At 43.4% G+C, this 13,313-nt stretch overlaps 2 protein-coding genes across 2 annotated transcripts; both read right to left on the bottom strand.

Annotated features, from left to right (window-relative positions):
* Positions 1–1,677: 1,677 nt before the first annotated feature.
* Positions 1,678–7,194, bottom strand: LOC311350856 (uncharacterized protein). The gene is made up of 8 exons (XM_084470945.1): positions 6,911–7,194; positions 5,523–5,671; positions 4,663–5,305; positions 3,790–4,480; positions 3,417–3,484; positions 3,211–3,310; positions 2,949–3,067; positions 1,678–2,813 (listed from the first exon to the last, which is right to left on the bottom strand). Exons 1-8 carry the CDS (start codon positions 7,094–7,096, stop codon positions 2,253–2,255), a joined length of 2,517 nt encoding a protein of 838 aa, XP_084327071.1. The 5' UTR covers positions 7,097–7,194; the 3' UTR covers positions 1,678–2,252.
* A 324-nt stretch (positions 7,195–7,518) lies between these two features.
* Positions 7,519–13,007, bottom strand: fam98a (family with sequence similarity 98 member A). The gene is made up of 8 exons (XM_084470711.1): positions 12,873–13,007; positions 12,172–12,320; positions 11,536–11,670; positions 11,004–11,191; positions 10,649–10,729; positions 10,277–10,393; positions 9,677–9,844; positions 7,519–8,771 (listed from the first exon to the last, which is right to left on the bottom strand). The coding sequence occupies exons 1-8, from the start codon at positions 12,908–12,910 to the stop codon at positions 8,103–8,105; spliced, it is 1,545 nt and encodes a 514-aa protein (XP_084326837.1). The 5' UTR covers positions 12,911–13,007; the 3' UTR covers positions 7,519–8,102.
* Between the last annotated feature and the right edge of the window lie 306 nt (positions 13,008–13,313).

Here is a 13,313-nt window from a genome sequence, read left to right as displayed (position 1 = left end):
TGTTGTGTATTATGTTTAAATATTTTCATATTACCCCAGATTGCCATACATGAAACAAATTGGCACACAAAAACAGGGTGCTGCAGCCATGGAAGCACGCAAACCAACTGGCTTAACTGATATGCCTGAGATTGTACTCAATTCCACCCGACCTACAGCGCCTAATATGCCCCTCTCGAAAAAGCTACACGACCAGAACAGTGCTAAAACTAAATCTCTGAGTCGCATTTGAAAGATGAGCCCAGTCCAGAAGGATTTAGGACATTAGCTGATGAACTCAGTTTATCTTGTTCGTTCAGTTTTCCACAACCTGGCAACCCGTTCGCCTTGAGTCTGGGGAGGAGGAGGGCGGAGACAACTATTATTTATATTTTGGACTGCAGTACTCATTTGAAACTCTCGGGAGTCAATGTTACATAGTCCCTTTAAAGCATTGGTTCTCAAAGTGCGGCCCGCGGGCCAATGGCGGCCCGCAGAAACATTCCTGGCGGCCCGCAATGACATACAGATAAAAAAGAAAAAAAAAAAAATTAATTGATTAATTTTTTTTTTTTTCTGTTCTAAATAAGTTTTTATTCTGAAATGCACACAGGACTGTTATATCCCAAATTCGATTGTATAGGGCAGAGAACCCCATGGATTATGTTAGTTAAAATGTTTCTCAAGGTTTTCTCTAGTTTTGCCAGGTTTTGCCTAATTTGTTATTTAAAATGTGTTTATACTGGATGCAGACCAATACATGTAACTGTAGAGATGCAACCTGGTCATTAAAATGATTAAAAATGGGATTTTCTTCTGTTTTATTAATTTTTTTTTCCTTTGGTGGCCCTCAGTCAAATTTTGGGTTTCTAAATTGGCCCTCAGCTGTCAAAACTTTGAGAACCCCTGCTTTAAAGTGACCAGGGGTAAGGTTTGCGCCTGTCCTTTGCTAGCAGTTACTAGGCAGAACTTTAAAAACCCAACAACATTGCTTATTGTCTTAAAAGGGATACAAGATATTTATAAATTGGCCTTGGCCTGTCTTACCCACACTCAGACGAGATGTTTAATTTCAAATACATCGTTGTGCATCCAGAAAGGGGAGTTTGGCTGGTGGTTTCCTTTCCATTAGCTGCTTCCATTGACTTCCAGAGATACCGTAGCCTAGCTCTGGGTCATGCGAGGAGAATACCCTTTAAATGCTTTCCAAAGATTTCCGAAAAAGTTTCTTAATCAAAATGAGTGCCTGCATAGAGGCAAATCACTGCCATAATGATAAGAATAAAAAAACTGTTTAGAATCATATCATTATACTTTGAAACCAAGGTAATATGAATGTATTTGTTTTTCGATTCGCCTCAAAAAAAAATTAATTTTTAAATTTAAATATGGCATTTCAAATTGTACCATTTAAAAAACGATTGAGTTTTGTTGGTTTATAGATTTTTGTGTCTGTGTTTGTGTTTACATCCTCTTCATTCCAAGATGTATTTTGTAGGTTTAGTTTGTTTTGTCATTATTGCCATTCATTTTGTGAAAATCTTTTTGCACTTCAGAGCTACTGTAGATGCAACATAAATGAGCACATCCGATATTAAAAGCCAAGCTCGAATTTGGTTGGCACCTATACATCCCACCAAAATATAAAGAATAAATAACAGAATCAGGCAGAGCACTTGCAAGCTTTAATATGTACACTTTAACTTGAGACTGTAAAAAATGTCAAGGTCAGAGGAATGAATAAAAACAGTGTTTGTTTGCAATTTTTTGCATCTTTCTTCGTGAAACTTCCATCCATGATCAAATAAAGGTAGGGTGTCGAAAACATTAACAGAAAACAATGCTGGATCTGGATGGAATAACCGTAGTAAAACATGGTATAAGGAACTGTCGGATAACATAACTAACCCCTCTTTTAAGTAAGATAAACGGTACTTACAGAAGACTGGCAGCACATGCAGACACCCTGCATTCAAAGGTCTTGCGACATCGTTTTCAGACCTTGTTTTTGTTTTTTTTAAACAAAGTACGCAGATATCCCAAATGATTGTTGGATAAAACATCAAACACTTCAGTGCCTCAATCTTATTGAGGACGGTTTCAGTTCAAACAAGGTTTATTCCCGTTTGTCGAATATCTTGACACGTTTTCTCCCAAACTGACACTTAAGCTGAAGTTATCTAACGTACTTTAGCCACAAAAATAATTATCTCAAAATGTTTACTGAAGACACAAGAAGAAACTTTCAACATACGTAACCAGACTCCTGGGAATCAGTTATTCCCCTTCTCCTTTTTCTTCTTTTTGTCTTTCTTTTTCTTGTCTTTTTTCTTCTTCTTGGAGGTCTTTGTTTTTGATGATTTGTCCTTGTCATTGTCCTCGCTGCCGGAGCTGCTGCTGTCCTGAGCAGGTTTCTTCACATTTTCGGAGTCTTTCGGCTCCTGCTGTACCCGGCCGGCTTTGGCTGCACACTGGCCCATCGCCTCTTCCGGCCGCATCTTTAGCGGGGGCGTCCGTCCGCGGGCCACTGTTATCAGCAGCCTTTCCTTGGCCATCTCCTCCTTCAGGAATTGCTTCTCCGGCAGCTCTTGGGGGTGGTGGCTTTGTGGGTTAGGGGCGTGTTTACCGTCTGAGTGCACGTAGTCCCCATGGTAGCCTTGGTGGGACCCGGGGTCCCTGCGGTGGTTGGGCTCTCTACCGCCGGCAGCAGGGTGGTGGTGCTGGTGGTAGGGGTGGTGGGAAGGCCGGCCCCCAGTGCTACTGGTGGTGGTGTGGTGGTGGCCAGGTCCTCGTGGGTCCTCCCCAGCAGTCCTACTGTCCGTGCGGTGGGATGGCTGCAGTGCAACCAGAACCACAGTGGAGCAGCATCAAGAGGCAAGAGCAAAGTCACACGTTTTAACGCTGACCAAATGTATCTTGCACTAAACCACCACAAATTTTCTACAATGTAGTAATAATAATGTACTTACGCTGTTGGAGTATTTTCGACTGTGACTGGCCATGTGGGTTTCTGCAGAATTTAAATCTCCAATAAACTCCTCACACTTCTTGCAGTAGAACCCGATCACTGGTGTCAAACAATTGTTTCCTGTCAATATAAAAGCAAACATTAATTTATACTCAAATATAAATTCAAAAAGTGTAATTATTCAATTGAGGAAAATTCGAGCAGAATTATTGGCCTTAATGAGGCAGTTCAGAAAAACTTTGAAAGAAAAACGTTAACACTACCATCCTCTTGGAGTAATCCCTCCAGATCTTTCATCAAGCTTTCCATTTTTTTAATCCTGGTTTGTTTCTCCCTTCTCCTGGTTTCCTCGTTGCCATTTGCCTGGGAAGTCGAGAATAAATGTTTGGCTCAGGGTTTGGACCATTCCTTAGCAGTATAGATGGTGAAGCAAGCAATTTTAGGAAGAGCAAATGGTGTTGATGTTAACCTCATAGTTTTCTGATGGCGGTTGAGATTTGGTCACTACATCACTTTTTGTGCGCTTCTCCTTGGTGGCTTTAAGAAGAGGGCACAACAGTATGATCCAGTGACGGATGTCAATAAACATTACAGCAACAAACCCTCTATGTCAACTTGCCAAGACAGAGGACATGTTTCAATAAGCTAATTTAATGAGCAGAACATCTGGCTCGGCAGTCAGTCACCTTAGCCTAAGCCTTAGGGATGGGAAATAAATGCAGATGCCAATTGAGCAATTCAGCCCTTGAGCAATTCAGTGAGATACATGGAAGAAGCAACATTCTGCGTCAATATATTCAGGAGACATGTTTGTAAGAATCCTAATTCAGGAAAAGACTAACCTTTAATCAAAGACTGCAGAGTCTCCAGTGCTTGTCGTGCATTTGTGCCATCAAATGCTGGGAAAAGCGGAGTTGTCTGTTCAGGTACAGACTCAGGCCCATGGGCAGGGGAGTGTTCCTTTTCTTCCTCCTTCACAAAGAGCTTGCTGATGTCCGCGGTGGCCAGGTTGAGGCCCATGTTCTTCAGTATCCCCTGGAGCTTCTCACAGTCCTTCATCTCGGGAGTAGAGGAGGAAGACTCCTGCCTCGTGAGGGGCTCTGGTTTAACAGCAGCAGAGGCGCTCTGAGAGGCTACCTGAGGAAGTGGCTTGAGATTGAAGAGCTCCTCCAGGTTATTGAACATGGGGTTGTGCTGATACTGCTGCTGGCTAACAATAGTGGAACTCTTTGATGGGGCATACTGGTTGGTGGCCCGTTGTACAGTCTGGGAAACGTGTGCAGCGGAAGGCCTTTCGGGTACGTCTCCATAAAGGAACGATTCTTCGTCTTCTAGGTCGTCTGTCTGCCTTTCGTTGGAGAGTTCCGGACCACTGGAATGGAGCCAGGAGAAGTCGTTCCCAACCCTCTCATGGGGAAGGAGCATGCTGTCCTGCTCCCGGCTGACCTGGTCCTCCTGTCCATCGCTGGAAAACCTTTGGTGGCTTCTACTGGGGACACAGTCTACCTTTGTATCTTGCCCTTGGTTTGAGGCCTGCTCAAAAAAAACAAATGATCTTTCTTTAATTGTCATATCTCATATGCATATTTCATGTATGAGGATGGGATAATGCTTAGCACATGAATAAAAACGAACAAAATAACAAAAGAAAACTGGATGTTTACCCAAGTAAGCTAACTCAAACTTGTTAAACATAACCACGGTAAAGGCCTCACCTGAATGGTGAGAATGGCATCCTTGAGGGAGGGGAGCCTGTCTTCCAGTTCTTTGCTGTTCATCACAAGTTTCAGACCTTGGATCAGAGCATTAGCCCCTGTAGAGCCAGTGGCACTGCATCTTTTGCTAGGGATGCTCTTCGTCCAAGGTTCCGGGGCTCGATTCATTGGGGGACTGCGACTTCGGCTCCCAGTGGACCGACTCTTGCTTCGAGCCCTGCTCTTGCCCCGGCTTGTACTGCGAGCTTGGCCCTTATGCCTACCCTGGCTCTTCCCACGAGTGCGGCTCCGCGCACGACTTCTGCTCCGGGCGCGACTTTTGCCACGGCTCCGGCTGCGTGCACGGCTCTTACTTCGTGCACGGCTCTTACTTCGTGCACGGCTTTTGCTTCGGGCGCGACTTTTGCTTCGGCCGCGACTTTTGCTTCGGGCGCGACTTTTGGCCCTCTTGGCCCGTTTGCGACTGCGGCTTCGGCTCCGGGACTTGCGCTTGCTGGACTCAGAATCCGAGGCAACCCCTGCTTTTATGGTGCTCGCTGAATTCAATGCCTCGGCTAGGTTGTATGCCATGTTCCCTTTGAGATACTCTGGTAAAGGCTTGTTTGCTGCAATGCATCTCAGGAACTCTTCTCCAGCACGCTCGCTGTTGATTAACATAACATTTAAAAAAGAATAATGACTAAGTAGGCATGTAATCGCCAGAAGTGTAAGTAATATTACACAAAATTGTATCACATCAGCTTCTCAGAAAACCGCTCAACTAAAATTCGATCAAATTCAAAATCAACCAGGAGAATTGTCCTCAGCACCAGCAGTCATGAAAACAAGGGCAAAAATCTAATTTAAAAACTTGTACGGACCTGTTATCTTTAGGAGGGGCCTCCAAACTCGATGCACCCCACATCGGGATGGGGTGTTGCTGAGCCATGTGTGGAGGGATGGGGGGCGGGTTGCTCAGAGTCATCCCTGTACTGCGGTCTATGGGGAAGCTGCTACAATGGATCGGAGTCTGGGGTGGAAGTATTATAAACTCACGTTAAATGGCAGACATGCCAGACATGCCTCTTTCTGTGAATGAACTGGTATTTTCCGAAGTGATTACCAGTGCGAGCTGTACACAGTACCTAAAATTGTGCAGATCAAATGTTAGCCTACATAGATGACACAGGGATCGCATTTAATAACAAGTAAAGAGTAAAAAGTTTAATAATTATAGTATTTTAAAATGACCTACCTTTAGGCAATCTTGTTGATAATTTTAGCAACCATTCTCTCTACTGTGAAAGAATGCACTTTCTACTTCAGAAAAGACGTTCATCTGACTTTGACTTCATGATGGCCGTGCTTGTCAAGTCAGTTTTTGTGTATGAAGATCATTAACTCGTACTTACATAGCTTGTTATACCTCAGTTTAACAATAAATTTGTAGTGTATAACAATCTTACTCTTGAAAAAGTTAACTTATTGTTCCGCAATGTGTCCACTTGAGTCGTCTTTATAATTAAAATGCAAAAACAAAATTAAACATTTTATCTTTATCTTACAATAAAAGATAAATTTGTGATATGTGTTATTTGCTGGGGTGAATCTGCTGTGTGCAAATGTCATTAATTTAGATCAATGTACAAAGCGACTACCGAAGAGAATGTGGTTAATTCAGAGTATTTGTATGGAAGTAGAAGACATGATTGATTCATCCATCCAACATAACATGTATACACTTTTTGCATACACTATTGCAGCTACAGATCTGTGCTTCCTTAATATCTTCCATAAGATTTAAGAGTATAACTTATAACGTGTCTCCAAACCAAGTAGTTGTTACAAGTTTTATACAATTATATTCTCTACGGCCAAATCCTGTCTCAACATTGACTTTCGAGATGTGTAATTATAATCCACAAATCATCATCACCCCAAATGAAAAAATTGAAAACCGGACATTAATGGGAATCATTTGTAGCGATGCTGCCATGGACATCAATAATCTAGGCCTACATATCAATAAATAATATTCAAGTTGTATCAGATCGATTTAGGTTCTCAGTCTACGGTGAGTACAAAAGAAAAAAGCATTTTCTTTTTAGGTACATTATCCACAAATGTACCCAACTGTTATTTAGAATCTATTTGTGTCATTGTGTGTAATTGTTGCTCACCAATGTTTACCAACGTTATATGTAGCTCACGTGGAGCTAGGCTATATGTAAGATGCTATTAGCCAGGTGAGTTGTTTGTGGGTACGTACATTCAGGTAATGGTCTCGGGTGTTTCTTGGGATGAAGTTATTGTCCGAGCTTGATGTTGGAAAAGGTCCGCAAGCTCTGGGTGGGAAGTGCCGAGGAGCCTCGGACCTGGGTCCGAAGCCGCCTCGAAAATGGGCTCCATTCGGGGGTCCGCGAACCGGCGGGGGGCCGGGAAAACCACGGTACATGTTGTCGGTGCAGGTATCACACTACCACGTCCACGATGAAGTTATTGAAGCATGCGAGAATGTAACGAGAATGTATTCTGTTGTTATTAAAGCTAGGCTAGCTGTCTACACACAGCTAGCGTGTCTGTAATGTACCATACATACCATAGCGGAAAGCAAGGCAAACCGGTGGTTTGTTCAAAGTAAAAGCTCGATTTTTTTTTATTACATCCATATTCGATTATCAATCCATATTCATCCATATTATATAGAGCTAATTTCATAAATACAGTTACACATAAATGTATATACATATTTTAGTACATTAGACACTAGCAAGATAACTTTGAGTATATTTTATTTACATATTTTTCTAAACTATCGAGTTTATTTTAACAATTGTTCTATGTAATATTAAAGCATTACAAACAAAATGGTTCATTTTCACACTTTATTGCTCATTTCATTCAAAAACGACCACACTTCCTCACATCCAAAATAGTATTTACATTTTTTTTCTTCCATCATCAGTAACAGTTGGAAAACATTAAATAACGGAAAAAAACAGTCGAATCCCCTAAAATAAAAATATTTGGACTGGTAATAAGTAGGCGATAGGACTGTCCAATACTGCCAACGTTGACATTTCATATCAACAGGTCATACAAAATGCATATGATCACCCTTTGAACATGGCATTTTTCTTCCCTTTCAAACGTATCTCAAAGATAAGGCTGACTGAGTGTGAGGCTGAGGTCATGACAGCAGAGTGCAACTAGAACCATGTTTTGGCAGATCCTTCATGTGGTGAAAGCAGAGCACAACTCACTACCCAGTATTGTGAATATAACACTACACAAGATGCTCAGTAGTTGATCCCGGTCCCACAAAAGGCTTCGGTGAGTGGAATATTTTCCACATTATGAGCAGCTGTGCATTCAAACTCTCGACAACTTTGTTTGTTTATTTTATATTCACTCCGAGGAGGCCTTTCACACCATGAGCTGTGACGTTCTAAACAGCTCCCTCAGCTGGTGTAATTTCGGCCTTGACTGAAGCCAGACTGGCCATACTGCTGCCCACCCTGTTGAAAGAACTGTTCAAATTGTCCGCCTTGATTCACATTCTGTCCACCTCTCCCACCCCAACCTCCACCGCCTCCTCCACCACCACCACCACCTCCTCGAGGACCACCCCTACCCCTGCCACCACCTCCTCCTCGTCCACCCCGGCCACTGCCTCTCTCCTGGTGCCGGCCGCCATCTTGGTGTTGGTGGTTGTCGTAGTAACCGCCCGCTCCTCCTTGGTAGGCAGGTTCCTGGTGGCCTCCTTGGTAGCCGCCGCCTCCTCCTCCTCCATAGCCTCCTCGGGGGCCACCTCCCTGCTGGCTGCCATCTTGATAGTGGCCCTGGTTGTAGCCACCCCTTCCTCCCCCACCACCTCCGTCCCTACCCCCCCTACCACCAACACGGCCCCCTCTGTCTCTGTCCCCATAGCCCCCTCCTCCTCCTCCCCTTTCGTAGCCTCCGCGCCCCCCCTGGTCATAGCCCCCCCTGCCCCCCCGACCACCACCTGAACTTCCATAGCTCCCACTCTGGGGCCCGTCCTGACGCTTCTGCCAAGAGGGCATCTCTGGGGGAGGGGCCTCGATCTCACAGGGACGACCCCCCCGGTCTGGCACACGACCCATCAGGACCTGGAGACATAAACAACAAAGACCAATCATCAATAACTTCAGTCAAAGATCAAATGTACCTTCCTGCCCAGGGACCACAGGTGCAAATTAGCTGTTTAGCTAACCCTGGTATAGAACCTGTTCTATACATGGTCCCTGTTAACAAAAAACAATAAACTAAACTACCTTATTATTCCCAGACAGGGAATTTGGGTCAGAACAGAAAGCACAGGACACTGATAGGACTTAATATGGGGTGATTATCAATAGATACACCATCAACTTTAAAACTATTTGTTTATTAGGGCATGGGCCCAAGTCACAGCAGCCTCCTTGTCATGGCCCTCTAAGGTGCAATGTGTATGATAATTTAATGAGCAGAACATGTTTTATGATATAACATTTTTATGATATAAAACATGAAAAAACATTTAAAACGTTAAACTAACTACAATTTTCCACAGATGCGAAGAAATATACATTTCTTACATTATGTCCAAGACGTCTTAGTATCAAGTTAGAGATATTTACTTAGACCAGCAGCTAGTCCAGCTAACGCCAGCCTGTGCAGTCTTGTGGAACCACTTTGTACCTCAAGAGGCGTTTGTCACTGCTACTGCAGCTTCCAGTCTATCAGTCCGTCCAACATGAGAGGAAGACGTAGCGCTGCCCAGAGGACGTGTTCTAACTTCTTGTTAATCATATCAAAAGTACACTGAAGAGGGACGAGGGGGGAGGAGGAGGTACCATAGACCTTTGAGAAGGACTGTGCATTTCCTTGTTCCTCCATTCGGGGTAGACACAACAGTTTACTTTTAATGAGATGCCCCACATTTTGTTGAGGACTCACCCGACAGCCAAATCCTCTCAGATTATTTTCAAAATCAAATGACTTCTGAAAGACAAAGTATGGAATTATTTTTGACCTTATTAATGGCACAAGCCGTCTTCTCCCGTATCTTGCCACTGCTGGTACGGTGGATCTTGGACAGGTCTTCCCTGGCGGCGAACAGGTGGCTGACTGACACCTTGCTATGGAAGCTGAGAGCGGCGCGAAGAGGGTGGTACACCTTCTTCATCCTCTCTGTATGGTTCTGAAACAAACATGTCATCCATGGTTCAACCCAGGACACAAACATAATTTCAATAACGCTTGGCACAAATATTATATTAAATATTATAAAATATTAAAAAATATAAAATATTACAAATTATACATGGTCATCATCCATCCGTCATTATGTCTGTACCTCATATAAAGATTTTTAAACCTTTATAATCATGGTTTTGAAATGCCTGGTTACGTAGGCTGTCCATGGATGTAAAATGGTACAATAACTCCTGTTCTTTACAAAGAGTGCTTGGTTTTAGGAGTAGGTGAGCTTGCAGCAGTCGCCACCCCCACCATTTTGCCTTGTGTGTTCAACTCCACTATCAATTAATTGCTGTAAACAGCACCTACTAGTGGTAATAGCAGTCGAAGCAGCAGGACTTGTGGGTAATAAGCTAGATGGTTTCTGGGGTACCTTGGCTCTTTCGGACCAACCAAAGGACTGAACGGTCACGTCAAGTCGTTTGAGCAGCATCTTCCGTCTCACTTCATACTCATTCACCAGCGCTTGGTTAAGGGCTTCAACTTTGTCCTGAATAAAATAAAAAATAAAACATAATTTAGAATGCATTCGCTTGGCCTCCACCTCCTGTTTATCCATTTCTATTTCCCCTCAATCTCTCTCAATCCCATCCTTAGAAAACAGTCTTTTGAACTATTCTGGGTTACAGACAGAAACATATGTCTAATGAAACCCCTGGGTTCAATATATGAATGAATTGCATATTACTTATTGGACTTGGTTAATGTTTCACGTGAAGGCATAGTGAGGAAGTGAGGTGTTTACCCAGTGAAAAGGTCCAAGTGGTTTCTTCATCAGAGGGTCTCCTATGTGGGTGTCAGGGACCTTGGAGGCGGCTTCCTTTAGCTGGAAAACAGGAGAGGAAACCAGCCACACATTAAACTATCTACCTTTCTTATACAAGACATCAAGGACACCTTTTAAAACCAACTACCATTTCCATATCTAAATATTTATTAAGCAGACACTTTCATCCAACATTTTTTGAGATACATGTCATCGTCATTCAGACTAGACTGAGGATAGTGGGGTTCAAACTTGAGACTTTTAACACCCTAACCCCTACTAGACTCTCCTGCCTTCATTCCATATGAGACACAGATGTGGCCGAGTGCCTCACCTTCTTCTCTATTCCACTGAAGAACTGGAACATGGTGATGTTGGCGGGAGGCTTGGACATGCCCAGGGTGACACAGATCCCCTTCAGCTCCAGGAACATTGGGGAGCCAGCCCAAGAGTCCGGCGCCGCCTTCTGGGGCTTGGTGACCAGGATCATCCTGGAGGCCTCCAGCTCCGACACCAGGAATGCTGCGGGAAGAACATGGAATACAGAATCTTCACGTGTTCAATTCTAAGGGCGTTTGCTGCCATCTACTGGTTACAAACACAAAATCAAATAGTCCAAAGAATTAGATGTATCCAATACATTAATAGCTTAATTCATTCCAGTGGTAGCTGAATTAAACCCCACAACTCATACCATTTTTCATTCATTCAGAGTTATAACATCCAGCAGAGCCCTCAACCATTCTGGATCAAAGAGAGGTCCAACAGAGACAATTCATTAAATGCATCCATTCCTTCAGGTTTAAAAATACACTGCAGATCTCACATTAAATGCATCATGCATGCTGAAATACAGCTCTCCTTACTGAGCAGGAGGCAGCAGTTGGTCTTGTTAAGCAGTCTTTTGGAGACGTCTCCAGAGGTGAGGACAGAGTAGGGGCAGGCCAGCTCAGTCAGCAGACCACTCATCTCAAGCTGGAAGCCCTCTGCCTCACTGGGACCTGGAGGGGAAGAGGGAAGTGTCCATCCGAGATCCTCAGCTGTTGCAGTCTTTGGAGTGAATGCAATGTATTCCTTTTCAGGTCTACCATGTTTAAATTGCTGATGGACTCGGCTCTCACTCTGAGGACACTAAGTGTAGGATGGGAAGGTAGAAAGATTGCATTAATGCATTCATTACGATTTGGATTATATTTACTGTGTTGTAAATGTATTGTAAAATGCATTTATGCTTTGGCAATAACTACATAATGACCTGAAGACATGTCAGAACTTTATATGGAAGTACGTTAGGATGGTATACATGTACAAAGTTCCAATCTTTTTACATTAATAATAAGGCAATTCATTTGTGTAGCACTTGTCATTAAAGAATCCTTATGGATTAAATAAACATTTCAGACTACTGGAAACTACTAGAGCCATGGCCTATGTGCTCTCCACTGAAGACTATATCCCAGAGTTTGGACCAGGCTGTGTGCCTGGACTCCCAAGTGTCTTACAGTTGGTGGCGTGGACGTTCTCCTCCAGTTTACAGTAGAGCCTGAGCTCAGAGACGACCCAGGCACAGACTTTGGTGAACTCGGGGGAAGCTGCTCCACCTTTTACCGCTGCCTCCATAGCTCCATCTTCCAGGAGAGGACCTTGATACCTAGAAAAACCCACAGTGCACTTTAGATATCGACGTGTAGTGTGGCTACGTGGACAGAGCTACCTTTGTCGCTGGACCCACCTTAACTACGGTTAGCTTGCCTCTTATTCGATGACTTGAAACGATTATGTTGGTAGATTATATTCATTTCACTCTTAAAACTCGATAAAGGCTATGGCAGTGAAGTATTAGCCTTGATTGCAGTGAACTCCTCTCGTATGGTAAGGGTGGAGATACTAGGCTTAGCGTACATTTGTTTCGGACTGGCATTCATACATTTGCCACGCAATACAAACCATTTGCAACACAGCTCGGCATTTGACAATCGGCAGACGGATCTTTCATTAGCAGCTGACAGTGCTTGGTCATGCTTACCAAGGTTCACACAATACACCACGTCGCATTATTGTTGTAATCCAATCTAATTCTAAACGTCATGATGATTTCAATGTGACCACATTTTACCCTATTTGTAATGGTGGTGGTGATGTATTACAAAATGTTAAATAAGTATCCACTGAATGACATGCATAGCGGTTCTTTTTTTCTCACCCTAGATCCTCCAGGGAGTCAACGATGTCCGTCTCCATCTCACGATACAATACTGATAATAGTTGCTAATAATTACAGCTGAATATGCAAGTTCATGTATTGTGTGCTGTTGAGCGGCTCAGGTGTTGAAACAGAAGCAGCTCAGCTGGCATGCAGGGGTCCTCGCCTTCTTTTTCTACCTCACGTGGTGCTTGAGGCTGTCCAAGATAATGCCGGTACATATCTGACTAAATTTATTATATTTTCAGTATGGAGCATGGATTCATCGTCCGTCGGTCGTCATCACAATGCATATTCATGATAAAAAAAAAACATCAATACAAAATAGTGGTAAAACCATAAGTTCTTGGTTATGGATTAATTTTAGGTACCCAATTTGCAGGCTGCCCAACTCTACCACTAGACGGTGCTGTCAGACCATTTGTCGTCGGTTAACGTTTC

This window comes from Micromesistius poutassou, assembly GCF_964030765.1.
Source record: "Micromesistius poutassou genome assembly, chromosome: 7".
Lineage (NCBI taxonomy): Eukaryota > Metazoa > Chordata > Actinopteri > Gadiformes > Gadidae > Micromesistius > Micromesistius poutassou.
The sequence above is the reverse complement of the archived record's forward strand: the minus strand, read 5'-3'. Positions and strand labels throughout refer to the sequence as shown.